The 16,298-nt window shown below is 36.9% G+C and overlaps 1 protein-coding gene across 1 annotated transcript; it reads left to right on the plus strand.

The window, feature by feature from the left end:
- The first annotated feature begins 316 nt into the window (after positions 1-316).
- Positions 317-10,668, plus strand: LOC125833511 (2-oxoisovalerate dehydrogenase subunit beta 1, mitochondrial-like). Its single transcript, XM_049512673.1, has 13 exons — positions 317-701; positions 2,130-2,241; positions 2,429-2,464; positions 2,554-2,613; positions 2,688-2,745; positions 2,830-2,927; positions 5,432-5,521; positions 5,606-5,674; positions 6,061-6,147; positions 6,412-6,507; positions 6,587-6,664; positions 10,292-10,378; positions 10,472-10,668. The coding sequence occupies exons 1-13, from the start codon at positions 532-534 to the stop codon at positions 10,505-10,507; spliced, it is 1,077 nt and encodes a 358-aa protein (XP_049368630.1). The 5' UTR covers positions 317-531; the 3' UTR covers positions 10,508-10,668.
- Positions 10,669-16,298: the final 5,630 nt, after the last annotated feature.

Genomic DNA, 16,298 nt, shown 5'->3' on the forward strand with positions numbered 1-16,298 from the left:
ATATTAATGACTAGTACACTACAATTTATGTTCAATTTTTTTAAATTAAATTAAAGGTAGATGAAACAATTACTTAAGTGGAGAACAAATAGCTTTGTAATAATTTATTATGCTATTTTATAAATTTTTGTTTATTTGGTAAGATTGAATAAACAATTGAGGCTATTTTAATAGTTTTATAACTTATGAGATTTTTATGTTTATGAGAAAATATACAACACAAAAATTTCATATCGCATGTCTAAATAAAACTTTACCATATCGCATGGCCAAATGGGCCCTAAATGAAATATTAGAGAGGATAATCTCTAACAACGTGGAGAATGCGTAAATTATTTAGGTTCCATTTTAAAAAAATAAAAAAAAAGACATTGAATTGAAGATACATAAATTGGGGAGTGCATACCCAACTCCATAATAGATGCTTTGACTTCAATCTCAATTGTCCTCTTCTTCTTCTTCTTGTTAATGTTAGGTTAATCTTGTTCAGATTCCAACATTCTTGAGATTGTTGAGAGAAAGTTAAAGTAAATGGGTAGCAATTTCAGAAGAATTGGGAAATTGGCTGCAATTTCATCCAAAAATCAAAGTTGTAGGGGACTTTCCTCATCGCTTAACAAAAATGACACTTCCACCAAATCTGTCAACCTTTTCTCTGCTATTAATCAAGCTCTTCACATCGCTTTAGACTCTGATCCTCGGTAATTTTTCCAACTTTTTTTTTTCTTACTGAAAAGCTGTCGCAGAGTTTCATTGTCAGTTTTGTAGTAGATCAATCCAGAGCTACAGCCAAAAAGTTAGTTTATGGGTTCTGAAAGTACAACTTTATTTGCTTTATGGGTTTTGAATATTCCTTATGTTTCAATTTCTTTATCCTATTTTGACTAGACACCGAGTTTATGGAACTTTTGAATCTTATGGTTCTAAAAGAGTGATCAAAAAGGAAAAAAAAATCATTCTTTTTGGAAGGAACTAAAAAGGAAAGAAGCACAAATAAATTGTCATAGAGACGGTAGATTATTTGGACATATTAAATAATTTTTCTTATTTAGAGTTTGAATCAAAGCTATTGGTTCTGCTTAACCTGTAGCTAGCGCCTTTGGGTCCGCTACTGGATCAATATATTACTTGATCACATTTTGAAGATTAGCGAAGCAGGAAAAGAAAGAGGGAAGGTGGTAGTATTATTAATTTGCTATCTAGAAAGATTAGTGCTTTTACTATGTGGAACAAGAAAAAAAGGGGAAAGTACCAACTTTAAGTTATAAGAGAATATGACTATATGAGTAAGGTACACCATTGAATTGCCAATTAAGATTTAATAATGAGACAAGTAAATAATCCTGATCATCGTTTCCTTAAGCTAGGATGATCTTAATTATTTTACTCTTTTTTTAAATAAATATACAACCCTTCAATTCTCATCTAGAGGGTCATAAGTATTTGATATTTAGTTTTAAATCTGATATTTTCATTTTTAAGCATAATTTAGTATTGAGTCTGCAATAATCAGATGACCTTAGGAAATCGAACTAGTTCACTCTTATTTCCCATGGATGTTTTATTATTTTCTATTTGCATGCCAACTAATTGTAAGCAATAACATATGAGAATGGTAATGGTTAAATCGTGAAGGGGTTCGGGGGTTGTTCGAAAAGAAAAATAAAGAGGCTGCTTTTCTCAAAATAAGAAAGAGGTTGCTCCCACAGCTTTCTCATTCTTTGCTTTTTCTACAGGAATAATTGTGACATTTAGCCTAAAAAGGCCTCTTTTACTGTCCAAAAGGCCAGAACAGTCTCTAAAAGTAATGCAATGATGTAGTGGCGTTAACTTTATGAAGAAGTACAAGGATGATAGCCTGAACATTTAGCTTTTATCCTTTTCCATCATATGAGTTACCAGTCGCCTCCGACTTGACTTTTTGGAATTAGTTGACCTGTTATCCTTCTTTACGTTGCATCTAAATAACATCTTAACTTTTTCAAATAATGCCTGATCATTTCAGCATCTCCTTAGGCTCAATAAAAGATTATGCCTTCATCGACCTGTTCTCTATTTTTCTTGCAATTTTATACGCATGTTTATGGTGAATACTTCATAATGTGATGTAAGATGAATTTTCTTCTCAGTTCTTATGTATTTGGCGAAGATGTTGGTTTTGGTGGTGTCTTTCGTTGCACTACTGGGCTAGCTGACCGATTTGGAAAACAGAGGGTCTTCAACACTCCTTTGTGTGAGCAGGTATCTGTAGCTTATCTACCATATTCCATGTCTGCTCGAGCCCTTTTTGGGTGGAAGACCTGAGCAATAAATAATAATACTAACTATTTCATTGTTTTAATAATAGGAAATTCAGCATGAATTTCATTTTATACAAGTCACTTTTTTGTGTCAAGAAGTGTATCCACTAATGGTTTTTGATGTGCAGGGCATAGTTGGATTTGCGATTGGTCTTGCTGCAATGGTCAGTTTCTGAGCTCTAAATACTAAAAGCTAAATAGTTCTCAACTGTTTGCTGATATTGTTATTTTGTTTTGTTGCCTAAAATTTCAGGACAATCGAGCTATAGCAGAAATTCAATTTGCAGATTATATATTTCCTGCTTTTGATCAGGTACGCATCTATGCTGAGTCATGTACTAACACTTTATCATGATATTTATTGACTTTCAAATTTTTGTTTTGTAGATTGTCAATGAAGCTGCGAAATTCAGATACCGGAGTGGTAACCAGTTCAACTGCGGAGGTAACTGGAAGAAAACTTATGACTTTATTGCAGTTCATCATTTTCTCGAAGTTTCAAGATGCTGAACTGGCTCATGGTTTCCAGGTTTAACTATAAGAGCACCTTATGGAGCTGTAGGACATGGTGGGCATTACCACTCTCAATCCCCTGAATCTTTCTTCTGCCATGTTCCTGGTATAAAGGTACCACATCTTTCTGTGCATCTTACACTTGTCAGGTTTCTTTTGCATGATTTTTCTTAGAATCAGACTATTACATGTTCTGGTAAATGTGGGAGGAGTCCAAGTTGCGCACCCTTCTTAGTTTGTCCCTCGGCTTTGAGGTCGTGACAGTTGTTATTTCTTCAGAAATTCTATTTGCCAAGTGAGTGGCAGCTTTATATTCAAGCACTGCACTACATAGGAAATCTCATCTACTTTGCTTTCAAAAATAAATCTAGCTACTTCAGTTTCTCCTAAAAGTACTTTCCAGTAATGTTTCATCTGTATGCAGCATTCTTTGTTCATTGATGTACTTAAAAAAGTAGCTTTTTAAGTCAAAAGTAAAAATTCAAACTGAAATGATTTTTAAGTCAAAAAATAAAAAATAGGGGGAGGCCTCCTTTTGGTTTTTAACTTATTTTAAGTCATTTTAAACTTATTTTAAGCTTTTTAACCTTGTCAAACACTTCCTAACTTATTTTAAGTCATTTTTACTTACTTTAAGTTATTTCTATATTTGCCAAACATTTCCAGAAGTCAAAAATTGACTTAAAAGTAGGTTTGACCAACTTTTAAGCCAATCCAACACCCTTAATCTCTTAAACTAAGAATTGGAAAATGCTGAATCAACCTTTTACAGTTAGGAGACCAAGAACAATATTGATATGTCATGTACCATGCAAAATCCAAATTGTCCTTGGCACTCTATTTTCTCTTGCTCAATGAGTATAGGACTGGTATGGTGTGCATAAATCTCAACTGTCCTCGGCACTCTATTTCTTTTTCTCTATGAGTATCACATGTATATTCTTCTTCCTCTCATTATAAATTTTCATCAGTCTTCAAAGAAAAAATATAGCTTTCTACTGTGCACAAATCCAAATTGGTATCGTTGTATTGTCCCTAAGTATATGCTCTATCACTCATCTCTAAAATCTCATCTTATGGTAATACATATTGGAATCAATATAATCTTTCTCCACTTGTTTGATAGCTTTGCTCTCCTTACGGTAACATATAATAGCTTGGTAAAATGTACTGTTTCAACCTCTCCCAGACACTTCTAAACCTGCTTAGAGATTCCATTTTAACAGTAGGTTTTTCTAACTCTCATATTATTCATGATATCCTCTACTTTTGCTGCTCTAATTTTATGAGCATAGCCAACTTTTCTAACCTACACAAATGCATGAAACTATCCTCGTGATTCGAGTTGAGCTATTGATCAAAATAACACCTCCATCTATTGATTTCACTATCTCATCTCATTTGAAAAATTGTTAGGAATCGTCTTTATGTGTTCAAGTTTTTACCCTTCTTCTCCTTCTCATGTGCTAGTTTATACATTTCCCCTTTTCCATTCCGTGCTCCTAGCTTCTGACATAAGTCATCTAAGCTTTTATTTTGGGCTTTAATGATAGCCCTTTGCTCTCGTTTTCTTGCGCCAGATTTCAGCATCCACTTTTTAGTTCCTTATTCCCTCTTTTAATAGCTTGTTCCTAATTTCTTGTTGGCTTGTGCCTTTTAGTGTCCACAGCCTATGTTTTGTTGCATGCGACTATTTCTCCTTTTCTGCTCTACCCTTTCTCTTCAATAGCATTAACAAGTCTATGCCGAGTGGCTAAGCTTCTCTTAGTAGAACGTAGCAATCCTTACATGTTGCACTCTTACTTCTTCTGGTAAGGATGAAGTCTATTTGGTTGTGGTTTCATCCACTTTGATAACTAAGAAATTCTTGAGGGCCAGTAGCACACGGCTCAAAAATCGGCGGGTGATGGGCCCACCCCCGTTTACCTTTCTCCACTTAAATGCAGACTTTTGGCTGCTGCATAGTTCAAACCCATGAGTGCGCCTAATTCACACATCACGCATTGTGCTCTTACCACTAGACTAACGCCCTCTGGGCCTCTTTGAAACGTTATCAAGTATGATTTACCCTTTTCTAAAGGAAGTATTAGCTAAAATTAAAACTAGAAGTTAAGACGAACTCTAAAGTAGCCGCCCCTTTATTCTTAGTACCATAACAATTTCCTGATGTATTTTCTTGAAATCATCACTGTATCTATCCACGTGTTCATTCAGATTCCCTCATTAAGGATTTGTTGGTCCTTTAGGTGTCCTTGGACCAAGGTATCCATACCCTCCCTAAATTAGTTTTTATACCCTTCCAAAATTAGTTTTTCACTTCCTCTTTTAATGAGCATAGGCACTAACAATGGTGAATGATTTGTTTCCTGTACTAGTATTAATGAAATAATCATATCACCAATCTCTGACAACTTTATAGTTAAGTTCTAGTTTTTGCCCGTCGTTATTTTTTTTAATCTCACAATAAAGGCTTAAGTTCTATCTGATTTATAGTTAAAAAAGACTGTATGATTTGCCGGACTTCTTTATATATTTTCTCTAGAAATCAGATGCCTCTCTTTTCTCCTCATAAGAATCCATGCATACCTTTGATAATTTTATGTGCAATTATCTGTTAGGTGGTCATCCCACGCAGTCCACAGCAAGCAAAAGGATTGCTGTTGTCAAGCATACGTGACCCAAATCCAGTTGTTTTTTTTGAACCAAAGGTGATCTCATTTTCCCTTGCTCCTGCTAGTCTGTTCTGCCAGATCATTGGAACTGTAACTCACTACTTTCTGGATGAATTTCAGTTGCTTTACCGGATGGCTGTTGAAGAAGTTCCTGAAGATGATTATATGTTGCCTCTATCTGAGGCAGAGGTATGATAATTCTTCTTTTGTTGTTTATAATTGTGTGGGTTAAAAGTGCCCCATTGGTTGGGGAATGGACTGGTGGTCTGCTTTATGGACTTGGGTAATCCTCCCCTCATGAGCTAGCACTTGGGGTTGAGTTAGTCCCAGGTGCCATATCTTTACATTGCATCTGTTTGGGCTCCCAGTGCACGCTCCAATCGGGCCTTGGTGTGAAGGAGTGTGTGTGTTAGAGTGGGTTAAAAGCCCCACATTGGTTGGGGAATAAACTGGTGGTCTGCTTATATAGACTTGACAATTCTCCCCTCATGTGTTAGCTTTTGGGGTTGAGTTGGGTCCAGGTGCCACATCTTTAAAATCATGAATTTGAAACTGAAGTGCATGCCTAAATGCAGGTCCTCAGGGAAGGTACTGATATCACATTAGTTGGTTGGGGAGCTCAGCTTTCTATTATGGAGCAGGCATGCGTAGAAGCTGCAAAGGTGGATACTCATTGCTAAAAGATCTGTTATATTCCATTTCCCTGAATAAAATTTTCTATTAGTCGTGTTATATTATTAGTTACCTTTATAAATGCATTTCATGGTTCATGGCGCTGAGAACTAAAATTTCGGTTTCTGCATTCTCAAATTTCTCTCTGACGCTTGGTATAGTATCAAAATATGTGTGTCAATTTATCTTTCAATTGTAGTTCTTATGTAAAAACCTGGATTACTTATCAGCTTCTGAATATGTATATTCTGCAGGAGGGGATCTCTTGTGAACTGATAGACCTTAAAACTTTAATACCATGGGACAAGGAAACGGTAGAGGCCTCTGTCAAAAAGACAGGAAGGCTGCTGGTGTGTATTTTACCATATGTACGGAATTGAAGAGGGCCATTTCATCCTAAATAACTTACCGTAAATTTCTTGTTTGTAGATTAGTCATGAAGCTCCTGTGACAGGTGGATTTGGTGCTGAAATATCTGCATCTATAGTTGAACGTTGCTTCACGAGAGTAAGCATTTTACTTTATTTTAGGTTTCCTTGTACACTTCTTCTTCTAGTATCCCTTTTATTTTCTGGATCACCTTGAAAGTGTTAAAACTCTATAAGATCTCCTGTACTAGGTCATATGTCTGTGCATATCGATTTGCAAAACATAGTTAAAAACATACTTTCTTAAAGAATAATGGGTGGTACGTTGGTGGTTTCAGACAACACAGATAGCTTAGAGCTTCTGAACATACACCTTGTGACCTTGGACTTAGCGGTCATATCTTACTTGAGGGACCGGGTGAGGCTACTGAACCCGTCAGTGTTGTCTAGCATCTGTAAAAATTGAAGTATTTGCCACATGCTGTATCTCAGGTTCAGTTACTGGGTCCTGCTTTAGGCCAATTAATCCTTGGCCTCAAGACTTAACAATTAGTAAGGTGCACATGTCCATGGACAATATACACATCTCTATCCAAAAATTAGCACTTGCAATATAAAAGAGAGACTTTCAGAAAATTCGATAAATTAGAACTTATGTACCCATGGTCAATTGGCGCGCATCTCTATCTAAACAAAATGTAGTACTTGCAATATAAAGGAGAGACTTTAAAGAATTCAATGAATCAGAACTTGCTCAACTGGACATACAGAAGAGGCAGCATTGCGTTAAATTGACTAATCTATTCTGCTGCAGCAGCATACAAGAGAATGTAGTCTTGAAATTCTCCAATTTGAAGAAATTGGGATGCCTTGAAATGTGAAAATTTCTATCAGCGGGATCATGTTCACTGCTGTAAAATAGACGTTGATATTACAGTTCAGCTACTTGTAATTTCACTTAACAGAGTTTACATCTGCCAGGAAAAAAAAATAGTCTCTGTTTTACAAACAAGGATGAGAAAGTACTGCTTTAAGATTACAGTTTTTGCAATATAAAGAGAGACTTTTTTACAAACAAGGTCAAGCAAATAGCACAAACAATACTTCCTTGCTCATCCTCCTTTGTTCTGCTAATAATGCCATGTGTTGCTTTTGTTCCATAGGAGATTCATCAATTCAGATTTGAGATGCATGTTACACTAAGCATTTGTTTGCACCTTATTGCTTGCTTTTAATTTCAGTTTTTTTTTCCCTCACATAGAAGTACTAAATTCCATGTGAAATTAGGGAGTTAAGAGCATTACCCAAACTAAAACTAAACGACAGGATAGAAAAAGTAACCTGTCATTTCTCCTGGCTGGACTCCATGCTGTAGCTGCATGTAAACATTACATGATGCTGCATATCACTATGGTATATAAGTATTTTGTTACTATCCCTTGTTATGGATCTAGCTATGGGACGTTGCAAGACAAAATCAAAGTTAATGTTGAGTGAATTAGGAGTCTAGAAAGAGGTTTTCTTTTTTCTACCTATGGTGCTGGTTCGTTAAGAAAGAACCTGCCATCTCTTGTGTTTGAAGTACTCAAAAACTTGACTAATTTTCTGCGTATCATTTCACTAAATGCAAATAATGTTAAATACAATACTGGTGGATTAACCACCCATCTGGAAACAAGGAAGCAACTTCCTACTACAACTGAAATGAGAAAGTGGAGGAATAACCTAAAGGACCCAAAGTGCGCAACCATACCATATCAGATCTGTGAAAGTCTATGATAAGAAAATTAGTGCAAAGAGTAAATCCTTGCATGGTGAGTGAGACCTGAGGAACGACCCCCAAACATCTTAGTGTATGACCACTACCCACAAGAACTGAAAATTGGGATGAGGTCTCAATTGGTAGTTTGAGAAAATTGGCCACACGAGGATGCATAAAGTTTTGAGTGCTAGCCCCATCAAGAAGAACCTTAACAGGAGATTCCTTGATATTACCGTAGAAACGAAGGGTGGTGGGGTGTAAGCTGGATAAGGCGAGGTAACTGACAGTTGGAACTGGTGCTTCCTCAGTACAAGGAGTAGACTTCTCAACGACCTTTTCGACTTTAGGAAGTGGAAGTTCCACAACATTGTTCGTCGATAAGAGAAGTAGAAGGTGGGGGATAGAAGTGCAACAGTGGTTCTTGTGCCATTTCTCATCACAATGATAACAAAGATTGAGCTCATGTTTTTGTTGCATTTCAGCAGGAGTAAGCTTTTTATAAGGAACACGACCCACACCAGGTAGGGACGCTGAAGGGCCATGGGATGAACATGATGAAATTAGTGTGGAAGAGGTCAGAGAAATGGAAGGGATATTTCAGTGACTGGAAAAATTAAGGGCCTAGGTAATGAGAAGAAGTAGTTCGCGAGTTGGGCTTACCAAGCCTGATGATAACTTTTGCTCGTGTAAATAAGCCATCCCAATAGCATCATTAAGATCAACAGGGAGAAAAGCTAATGCCTCAGACTTCCCGATATAAATGTGTGCATCAGTTAGTGCAGTGCCATACCCGATGTCCGATTTGCGATCTTCTCGAATTGAGAAAGATATTCGCAAACATATGAGGTCATTTGGAGTTTTGCCAGAACACCTTCAGGAGCCTCTAGTGTTTTTGCACCAAAACGTGTCACCAAAGCTCAAGTGAAATGCTCCCCGTCAATCAATGGGTGATTTCTGTACATCCATCGAAACTAGTGATGAGCATCACCCTCAAGGTAAAAAGGGGCCAGTGTAAGGCGTTGTTTATCAGAAACCCCATTGACTTTGAAGTATTGATTAGCTTGGAACACCCAGCTCTCAACGTGAGCTCCATCAAATTTAGGCAAATCGATTGGGGCAGGTTTGTCACGACGAAACGCTGCATGCGGATTCGAAGGGAGAAGAAGAGGAAACTTGGGTTGTGGAGGAAAAGGGGAGAAAATGGGATTCTAAATGGGAGTGGTGTGTTGGTGGTAGAAGGTTTATGGAGGTGGCATGGTGGGCAGAGATGGAACACTGGAAACAGGGCTTTTTGCTGGTTGTTACCTGACTGGTTAAGTTGTAGGGAGGAGAGCTGAGAAAGAATATCATGAAACATGGAAAAGTATGGCTCTGAATCATAGCAGCCATGGATTCGAAGCTCTTGTTACAGGAAACAACTTGTTCCTGGACCTGTTTTAGAGCTTTATCCAATGTTTTGAGCCGGGTATTATGTGCCCCGTCATCCATTTGTAGAGGAGGGTCAATGAAAATACCAAATGATATGAATTAACTTGTATTGATAAACAGATCGGGAAAACAAGCTTTTAGGGAATCAGAACTTGCTGAGAATAAAAACTACACCTATTTAACTAAGGAAAGCAACTGAAAGGAAAACTAAGAAAAGAAATAAGCTCTCAGAATATGCATATCCGGTAGCCTTATATCTCTTTTCTATTTATAGGCTTTGTTGCTTGGAGGGGAATCCTATGTACTACCTGTGTAATGGCTTTTGGCATGCATGTCTGACACATTTGCCCCTTTGTTGGTCCCTGTAGTGGAGTATTCCTCCAAATATATAGGTGTAACTTTTGGCTTGTTACTGCGCCTAAGTGTGAGTGGGTCATTAACATAGGTTCCATGCGCCTCAACGTGTTCTCATGTTTGTATACCTATCTATTATTTTTTCATGTTCCAATATTTGGTTATGACATCACGTGTTGGACTATTTAATTTGTAAGTGTTAATATTTGGGTGGTTTTGCAGTTAGAAGCTCCAGTGGCCAGAGTGTGTGGGTTAGATACTCCTTTTCCTCTGGTGTTCGAGCCCTTCTACTTACCTACAAAGAACAAGGTAACAGGACATGAAACTTGTTTCATTTTCAAAAGATTTCACTCTTGACCTCTTGACCTCTTGACCAAAGTACTGCCTTGTTTTTGGTTGCAGATACTGGATGCAATCAAATCTACTGTGAATTACTAGTGCTCATTCAGTCGTGCGGAGATGCTGGAGTGTTATAGTAGTGAATATTTATTTATATGTATTGCCATAGATTATGATTCGGGGTTTTCTCTATTAGCATACATATACAAAACACTGTTATTAATAGCTTATGCAACCAAAAAAGGTCATGTATTCATTTACACCTTCTTCCGGGACTGGCTCACTGCTTTCTGTTTTGGTGCACAAGGCTATTCTGCTTGCTTTGTTGAATCATAGGTTATCCTGTTGTCACGACCTGAGCCTACACCCCGGACGTGATTGCGTACAAGATTTTGAAAAGCCTCATACAAGCCTCATAGCATATCATGACATAAGATAATAAAAAATGGTGCGGAATTTAAATCTTTTATCCATACAATCGAGGTCTTTTATAAAAGCAAGCAGAAGTCTAAACATAGTCTCTTTTAGTCATCTATTACAATCGAAGTCTCAAATAGGGTCACAACCCTTACAATAGAATCTGAAAGTCTAATACAATGAAAGGAAACAAAACAACTAGGCATCACTTGTCCTCGGATCCATGAGGACTCACCACAAGCTTTGGAGAATAGTCAATCCAAGCTTAGAACTAGAAGGAAGATCACCTCAAATGCCGGAACCTACACTTTGTAGAAAAATGTAGAAGAAATATGGGTTAGTACAAAAATGCACCAAGTGTGATTGCCATGCACAAAATCCTTGAAAACATGCCAAAATGGACATTTTAGTTGAAAAGCATGCATTTACTAAGTTTGAAAATCATCATGCACTTTTAGTGTAAAAACATAAGACATAAGCATATTCAAAATGTAAATCATTATAACGTAATAGAACCATCTCTTAGGTAACCCTAAGTTATACTTGTGCAATGTATGAATGGCATCCCATAATACCACTCATACTAAGTATCCCTTTGAGGCCACCATAGACATACTCACCATTCTTCATTTTCATCGTTAGTTAGTACTCATAAACAAGAAACATTCATGTCTAATAAGTCATGTCAAGGAAAGCAACTCATAGCAACAATCCAAGTAAAGCCTTCATCATTTCATTTAGCCTTTATGCCAACATTCTCAATAACATCATTATAAGCACATTCATTTCTTTAGACCTTATGACATTTGAGGAACACACCATAGCCACTCTCAAAGCCTACTCGTGCAATGCATGAATGACATCCCATACTACCACCCACACTTCATAGGACCTCTTGAGTAACCATTGCACATAACTCACATGATGGGAATAAGCCCTAACTGACATAGACCATGTGAGAAAATCATGGAATCCAGTGTCTATCCCACATCGTAAAGGGTTGGTCTACTTGCCTAAGGTAGAACCGGTAATTTAGCTTAGATGGATCCACTATCTATAACCTATGTGGGCACATAGTTATGGGATAAGGAGGTTGTTACTAGAAAATCTGGCCTAACATAGGGAGAGCTTCCACCCCACAATATCCACTCGGTGCTAAGCATTAAATTCCCATAGAGTAGTTCATTCTCTTTTAGCATTATTGCACATGACAATGATGCCATTGGCCTACCAACTCAAGGTACATTGTTACACACATGAAAGGAATGCCATTGGCCTATTGATTCAAGGTACATTATTAGGATAGCTCATTGAATCCTCATGAAAGGGGTACCATTGGCCTATCAATTCAAGGTTCATTATTAGTCACTCATGAAAGAAATGCCTTAGGCCTATCGATTCAAGGTTCATCATTATATTAATTCACTGACTCATCATGAAAGGAATGCCATTGGCCTATCGATTCAAGACAAAGCCTTAGAGTACTTCATTAGTCATTTATGAAAGGGATGCCATTGACCTACCGATTCAAGATTCATTATTACACACATGAAGAGGATGCCCTAAGCCTACCAATTCAAGGTATATTATACATTGAGAAACCTTTCACAACATGTAATCATCATTCACAAGTGTATAATTGAGAATAACCTTTCAACAACACCACAATTGCATTATAGTCATGATCACATTACTTTCAATATATTCACAAAGAATGTACATAAGCATCATGATTATACCATATTCTCACAATTTTCTCTTAAAGGACCATGAATCATAATTCACCAACACACCTGGAATTACTACAATTAGGCATGGATAATAACATAATTCAAGTACTTAAACTACTACAAGAACAATTTCATAGTATTCATCTTACTACAATTCACCCACATCGCATAGTCATAAATTAGAGTTATGGGAAATTCATGGATTCATGGGAGATTTTATCATAAAACCACCATAAAACAAAAATTCAATCTTAATATATGATAATTAAAACATTGAAAACGTTTTTAGAAAGAATCCATGACTTGGAGTGAAAACCCTAGGTTTTGGAGACTTTTCTTCTTTGAAATTGGAAGTTTGGGGACTCCATGGAAGAAAGCTTTCCATGAATCAAGTCTACCATACCTTAGATGAAAGAATCCAACCAAAATCGTGTGAGAAACCCCCTCCTTCAAGCCCTAACTTGATCTTCCTCTTTTTCTTCAATGGAGTTTTTAGAGAAAAGATTTTTGGAAAGGGTTAAGTTGGTTATGATTTGGGTAGTTGAGATTTGTGAAGTGTAAGGGTAAATGAATAGCTTAAAAACCCTTATATAGGTCTAAATAAACAATATAAAATGACCCTACATTGAAATAATTAAAAAGGAAATTACCTAAGAACCCCTAGCCTTGGCCGAATTTGGGCAGTCTACAGGGCCCCATCCACGACCCCCACCCACGGGGCGTGGATGGACCCACATACTGTACTGGTCAGACATGGGTTGGGTTTGCAGGCGTGGGTCCACCCACGACTCCTGGGTGCTCTTTCGTGGGTAGGCTATTTTTGACAGCTTTTTGGGCCAGTTTTAGGGTCCTTGAAGGTTGGTCCTTGGGGAGTCGTACCTTGATGTTTAACCCCTAAACCCCTCATCCTGCGTACGAGAAGTCCTTTTACCACATTGACCCACACAACAAACTCTAAAACTCTTACGTAAGGCTCTAGTTTCACTTACTAATTTTCCGAGTCATAACAATATCTCCCCCTTGGGAACATTTGTCCTCGAATGACACTTCTAAATATTTCACGGAATTAAAGACTCAAGACTACCAGCCCATTATGCATGAAACATCAAAACAATGCATCATTTAAATGAGAAAACATCAATTCCATTTCGACATACTCATTGCAACACAAGGAAGTAGGAACTGCATATTTTCCCATTATGCATGAAAACTTCAACATTTCAATATTCATAAGAGGAACTACCTTCTCCAACTCAAAGCATGCTTAACTCAACATCATGAAGCAAATTATGCAATTACCCTCAAAATCACATTTGAGCATATTCAACAATTCATCTCATGAAGTATATAGACAACTCATACTAAATGCATATCAACACGACATACATAAATCATGAAAACTCATTTTCTCATTAAACATAAATTTCATCAAGAACATGCATGCATAACATAAGGAAGTCATGGAAAATCATAAATCACACATGTCTCCAAAACATGAAACAGACCATAAAGAACTCTTTGTCTCAAGCTTGAATAGGAATAGAAGAAAGAGATAAAGATATCGGAACTCTCAACCTTGCCTTCCAAGCATACCATCTCCCTCTTGGGAGTAAATCCATACTAAGGCTAACATAAAAATCTAGCAAATAGCATAGGGACCTTAATAAAAAATTTACATCTTTAAGGAGTCATCGACATACCGATGCCTTCATCCGGAAGGGCTCCTTTGTCCTCTCTAGCTCGGAGTGCATAGAAATGAGCATACTTTGGAGCATTGGGATCTGGGCCACTAAGAGAAACTTGTTTGGCCTCTCTTCTTTTGGACGTAAGTGTTTTTCACTTGATGATCACTCTTTCCACAACCATAGCAACCATCCGTACCTGCTAGTAAGGCTGGCAGGGAGTTCAGGTCGGCTCGCGACCTGTTTGAGAATCGGCTCGCGGGACTCGGTCTCGTCACTTTTCGCGGGTTGGGAGGGATTCGGGATAGGGGACCGGTTAGGGGCCGGTTCACCCTTTGGTCCCGGTCGACCCGGTCCCGGCCCGGCTGAACCGACCGATTTCGCGGGATCCCTTATTTTTTTTTTAATTATATCCGTTGGGGATCGTTGGGGCAACGGCTAGTGGGCCCCCCAACGGATTTATTCATCTTTTTCACTTCCCCAACACCCCCTACCACCCCTTACTTTTAATATTTAATTTAAACCCTCAAGTTATCATTAATACACTTTAACCCATTTTTAATATTATAAATACCGCTCTATCCCTTATTATTTCTTACAAAATCATCTATTCTCTCATCTATTTTCTATATCCTCTCAATCTTAAGTCTCAATTTTTTATTCCATTTAAGTCTCATATTATATCATAATACATATATTTCAATTCTAAATTTTCATATTATATCATAATATAAATAATTCTCATATTTGCTATCAAGTATTGGAGTTCCAAATTACAAGTTACGACAAACTACAAGCTTCAAGAATCGGTTATAACGTCTGCTATTAACGCAGGCGTTTGGTACATTCGTTTCATAATATTTATATTTTATTTTTCGTCATTAATTCTTGTGTTATTTTTATTTTTATATTACACTTTACATATAATTAAATATGAGTTATAGTAAAAAAGATACAGGTAAAGGAAAAGAGATACAACCAAGTGGCATTAGTAAATTATTTAATTTTAATAAAAAAAGTAGTAAGGAAAAAAATAAGAGTAAAAGTGGTGGTACTTCTTCTAAATCAATGTCTAGAGTTAGATTTAATACAAATGATTCTACTTATGTTGATGATACTTCTATGATATTGATTCAAATGTTCAACTCGATCATGAAATTTTACAACAAATTTATGGTGATATTAATCCTTATCTTGATGAAAATTCAGGTGAAGAAGTAGAAGTTGGTTCGGGAGAAGATGAATTAGAAGATACACCTACTAGTCCGGTGACAGAAGTTTCAAATGAAACTACAAATTCAACGGAGCAAAATTGTAGACTCCCATCCCTTATACCTCCTATAAGGGAGAAGGTGAAGTATCAACGCCCTAAAACTTCTGTTGTGTAACAATTTATGACTTTAGATAAGGAAAACTCTATTGCTATTTGTAATAAGTGTAAGCAACCTTTTAAACATAAACAAGGTGGAGGTAAAGGTGGGACGGGGGGGGGGGGGGGGTTATATAGACATTTGTTATCTTGTGTGCCGATTCAATATAAAGAAGCTAAATCATTAGCCGATAGAAAAAAAGGAATCCAGTTAATGATTTTAATATTAATGTTAATGAATCGGTAGGGGCTTCTAACATGGTTCAAGGAACATTAGATCCTTCTAACCCCGGTGGTCCACTAACACAACGTAAATATAATAAGGAAAGAGTTCGCGAAAATTTAGCTAAAATGGTTTTTGTTTGTGGTTTACCTTATAGTTTTCCTTCACATCCCGGTTTTATTGAATATATTCAACAAACTTATAATCCTACTTATAGAGGTTTTTCAAGAAATACTGTTAAATCTGATGTTTTTGTATATCAAGGTAAACATTGTCAATATCTTCATTGTATATTTAGCATATTAGATTGTAGAGTGTCTATAACTTCGGACATGGGTCGTAGTATTAATTGACGTGATTATTAACTGTTACAGCACATTGGATTGATCATAACTGGAATTTGCAAAAAGAATTTTAAGTTATAAAGAATGTGTAGAGAAAAAAACTGGTGCATATTTAGCTTCAAATA

Source organism: Solanum verrucosum, unplaced genomic scaffold, assembly GCF_900185275.1.
Source record: "Solanum verrucosum unplaced genomic scaffold, falcon-dt-bn FXZP01000105.1, whole genome shotgun sequence".
NCBI lineage: Eukaryota > Viridiplantae > Streptophyta > Magnoliopsida > Solanales > Solanaceae > Solanum > Solanum verrucosum.

Coding starts and splice junctions, on each gene's coding strand:
- LOC125833511 (XM_049512673.1), top strand. CDS start 532: ATGGGTAGCAATTTCAGAAGAATTGGGAAATTGGCTGCAATTTCATCC. Junction 702..2,129: donor GCTTTAGACTCTGATCCTCG/GTAATTTTTCCA, acceptor TTTTCTTCTCAG/TTCTTATGTATTTGGCGAAG. Junction 2,928..5,431: donor GCCATGTTCCTGGTATAAAG/GTACCACATCTT, acceptor ATTATCTGTTAG/GTGGTCATCCCACGCAGTCC.